This window comes from Nerophis ophidion, linkage group LG08, assembly GCF_033978795.1.
Source record: "Nerophis ophidion isolate RoL-2023_Sa linkage group LG08, RoL_Noph_v1.0, whole genome shotgun sequence".
Classification (NCBI taxonomy): Eukaryota; Metazoa; Chordata; class Actinopteri; order Syngnathiformes; family Syngnathidae; genus Nerophis; species Nerophis ophidion.
Window position 1 is genome coordinate 30,038,746 of NC_084618.1, and position 4,056 is coordinate 30,042,801.

The following is a 4,056-nucleotide window of genomic DNA, read 5'->3' on the forward strand; positions in this document are numbered from 1 at the left end:
CCAGCACCTGTTACTTGCTACAGGTAAATTTAATTACAAATTAAAGGAGCATCACATGCTTAAAATACAACTATTTCTTACAATTTTGAAAAGGTGCCAATCATTTTGTCCAGTCCATTTTTTTAGTTCTGTGCACAATAATATTAGATTTGGCTTTTGGGGGGGGGGTTTTGTGTGGTTGCAATGCAAACAAAAGAAACAAACATGTGACACCAAAGAATTTGTAATCTCAACAATTTTGTGGGAGAGGTGGTGCATTATCTGACAGAAATGCAGGGGTGCCAATATTATTGGCCATGACTGTATATGAATATTTTTAAATTTCACGTTGTCTATATTCAGTTACTTGTATGACTGATAAACGTGTTCCTTTAGATACGTAAACAAATATGTTACTATCATACCAGGTATGTTCATTATCACATGGACAACATCCAGGTGTACATGAACATGTTTATTCAGCCCGATAAAAGGTTACAAATGAAAAATAACTAAACTTAAGAGAACAACTTCCCTTTATGGTGCTAATGACATGACAATTATCATCATTCTCATTCTCACATGCTACAAGACTGACCTGAGGCTTTTTCTCTTGTTTCCCTTTTTTCAAAAATGATACAAAAAAAGGAAAGTTTGTCCTGTCGGCAGTCATGATGTTTCCGACATGATACGGAATGTTGTCTTGGAAATGCAGGTTTAAAAAAAAAATTTTAAAAAGAGTTTACTAAATTCTGCTTCCAGGCTGCTACTACATGAGGCATTGCGTTTAAAAAACACCACATTGGTCCAAAAGGAAATAACTTGCAATGAACCCTGAAGTAGAAAAATGCTTTGCGTGGAATTAAATGGGATTATTTGGGAATTCACTGGAATAAAACAAACATTTGCATTTCTTAGGTTTGTCTATGAATGGAACTTTTATGTTGCAGCATCTGTTACTGGGTTGTATTTTATGCTTCTCCTATAATAAAGTTGAAGAGGTAAAAAGCTTTAGATATTGTTCAAGTATTAGCTCTGTTGTGACAAAACATTAAGTATTCACTATTATGTTTGAACAAATGAATGATTTCTGTCAAACACCTGTAGCTAAACACCTCAGTGAGAATTATTCAGGAAAGGCTAGAAAAGAAGTGGTGGAAAATGGAAGAGGCAGATATTAAACAAAAAAATATAAAAGGGGTGTGTCCTAATTTGACTAGTGTTAGATGCTTCTTGTTTTTGTTTTTTTACAAAGTGCGTTTTTATGTAGATTTTACAAGTAAACCAAATTTATAAAAGTCTTATGTAAGAAAAAAATGGGAAAAATACATGCTGCAATGATGCCAAATGGATGCATTTTTTTTTTCTTTTAAGTAAAGCCTCCATTTTGGCTCTTTGACTTCGGTAACCGTCAGCGTGCGTAGTTGAAATATAGATATATATTAATCTATGCTTAAATAGTTCGCCTCTTGCACAGTCTTGCATGCACTGAGGAGCTTACGGGCGAGCTGCACGAGGACGACGCGTGTGGACGCGCTTTTTGCCCTTTTTCTACCCAGCAACCGTGTCAAAAGTCCAGAAGTCGCTTCTCCTGTGTGTGTGTGTGTGTGTGTGTTTGTGTGCATGATATGTGTGTTCACAAAGAAGCCGAGCGCATCACTGAAGTTTTGTTCCGAGCTTTCGTTGTCTGTTCCTGAAGAAAGGAAGAAGGAAATGCTAAGAAAAGCGCAACATGCGCCCTTGGTTGTGTATCGCCACACCGACCTACCTGGCCTCAGAGCGGGTGACTGTGTACTCAAACCACAAGATGTTGGGAATCAGGCTGGTGTCGCGCACCAGGAAATACTCAGATACGGGCCTGCAAAGCGGCGGGGAGAAAGAAGAGAGCGTCAGGCTTTGACAGGGCGTCCCCACTGACAAAGGATGTGGGTCGCGTCTTACCACGCTGCTATTTTGGGGAATAACGGGGTCAGCACTTCTTGCGTCAAAAAGAACCAGATGATGCCGACGGTGGTGCCGGCCACGCCGCCGTAGAACACCTGGCTCCAGCTGTGATAGAGCAGGTACACCCTGGCAGCAGACAACAAGGCTGAAGTTGCTGGTCTAACAAGCAGCTCATTCTTCTCGCACTTTTACACAGGCAGGGTACATTCAGACAACAAATAGGCCAGAGTCGATAACATTTTGCTCAATGATATATTGACCAGGAAATTATTGCCATTATTTTTTTGAGACCAAATTAACCACTGATGTAATGCATAATAATAATGCATGTATATGTTTTCACATGCAAAATAATATTTTAATAATGTAATTTCAATGTAAACTTTCACCTGTCCAAGTTAAATCAAAAATAAATAACAATAAAATGTACTTTGTTATTAAAATGTCGCACTTGAATACAAATCACAACCAAAAGGAGGAAATTAGCAAATTTGGCATCAGATGAAAAAATCTTCATCGCCTTCAATTGTCTCCATCTATCAAAGGCATCCCCGATACAAATCCTCATTTTGTTCCTGGCTTTTTCATGAAAAAGTTGAGAGAGTTGTAAGGAGGCCTTTTGGATTTACTAAGGTCTGACATGTTTAGTAACTTTACCAGTGACAGTAGCCAGACTAACCTGGATGTGACACACTCACAGAGTTTTTAATTGGTCAAACGGTGGAGGGCGAAGCATCAAAATGAAAACAATACGATTTCTGGGCTGTAAATTTATTTTAATATTGAGGACATTCCAGCTGGACTACTGTAATCAGTTATAAAGGTATTTGAAAAGAACATGATTTATGAATGCCTTTTGACATATCAGGGCCATTTAATGACCTGACATGAAATTAATACATATGACACCTTTAACTGATAATCAAGGTAGGACTTTTTTTTAAACAAAAGTGCAGAGTGACAACACAAACACTACAGTATAAGCAGGTGTATTAACAGGTAATATGCAAAAAAAACTTAAGTTTGGCAGATTCCAGAAAGGAAACCCCACCAAGGCATGATAACATGACAAATGTCTGTTAAACGTTCACAGCATTTTTAGTAATGCTAGTTTTTCAAGAGTATTAAATGGCACCATGTCTTTGGGGATGTAGTGAACCACAATTTATGTGAGCGCACACTATTTTGCACCGTTTTCTTTGCGTTCACCTTGTACAACAAACGCAGAGTGAGTTGGCAACTGGCTCCTCAATATTGATAGGCTCATTTTGTTCCGAAGGTTAAAACTGAAATAGTTTTGCGATCATTTAGTCCATACCCGAGTGTTTTTTCTAATCATGGCACACTTGGTAACAGACAACAAAGACGACTGTTTTTGGACAAAAATAAGGATCCACAACCTTATTTGTTAAGCTAAATATACTGAGGATGAACTGCTGGTAATAGAAGTGAGCGCTACGAAAAAGTGACACATTGGAGCAGATGAAAGCCGATAGAGTTAGATCAGGGGTCTCAAACTCAACTTACCTGGGGGGCCACTGGATGCAAAAACTGTGTGAGGCTGAGAAAAGATTTCTTATCAAATCTAACCTGCACTTTTTAATGAATTCACCTTCTATGAATGGCTTTCCCGTCCAAGCAACATACTTGCCAACAATCACGATTTTTCCGGGAGACTCACGAATTTCAGTGCACCTCCCGACAATCTACCGGTGCAACCATTCTCCCGAATTTGTCCCAATTTTCACCCGACCGACATTATTTAGGGTGTGCCGTGACTGCACTGCCTTTAATGTCCTCTACAACAGTGGTTCTCAAAAATTTTTCAGTTATGTACCCCTTGTAAACATTTTTTTTAATTCAAGTACCCCCTAATCAGAGCAAAGCATTTTTGGTTAAAAAAAATAGATAGGGAAGTAAAATACAGCACAATGTCATCAGTTTCTGATTTATTAAAAATTGTATAACAATGCAAAATATTGCTCATTTGTAGTGGTCTTTCTTGAAGTGAAGTGAATTATATTTATATAGCGCTTTTCTCGAGTGACTCAAAGTGCTTTACATAGTGAAACCCAATATCTAAGTTACATTTAATCCAGTGTGGGTGGCACTGGGAGCAGGTGGGTAAAGTGT

The 4,056-nt window shown here is 38.3% G+C and overlaps 1 protein-coding gene across 1 annotated transcript in view; it reads right to left on the reverse strand.

Moving 5' to 3' along the window:
* Window positions 1-439: 439 nt before the first annotated feature.
* dolpp1 (dolichyldiphosphatase 1) overlaps window positions 440-4,056 on the reverse strand; it is a 17,469-nt gene continuing 13,852 nt past the window's right edge. The window contains exons 6-8 of the mRNA XM_061908260.1: window positions 1,921-2,049; window positions 1,748-1,837; window positions 440-1,672 (exon numbers count right to left, since the gene is read on the reverse strand). Coding sequence (XP_061764244.1) covers window positions 1,636-1,672; window positions 1,748-1,837; window positions 1,921-2,049 — 256 coding nt within the window. The 3' untranslated portion in view covers window positions 440-1,635. The remainder of the gene's footprint in view (window positions 1,673-1,747; window positions 1,838-1,920; window positions 2,050-4,056) is intronic.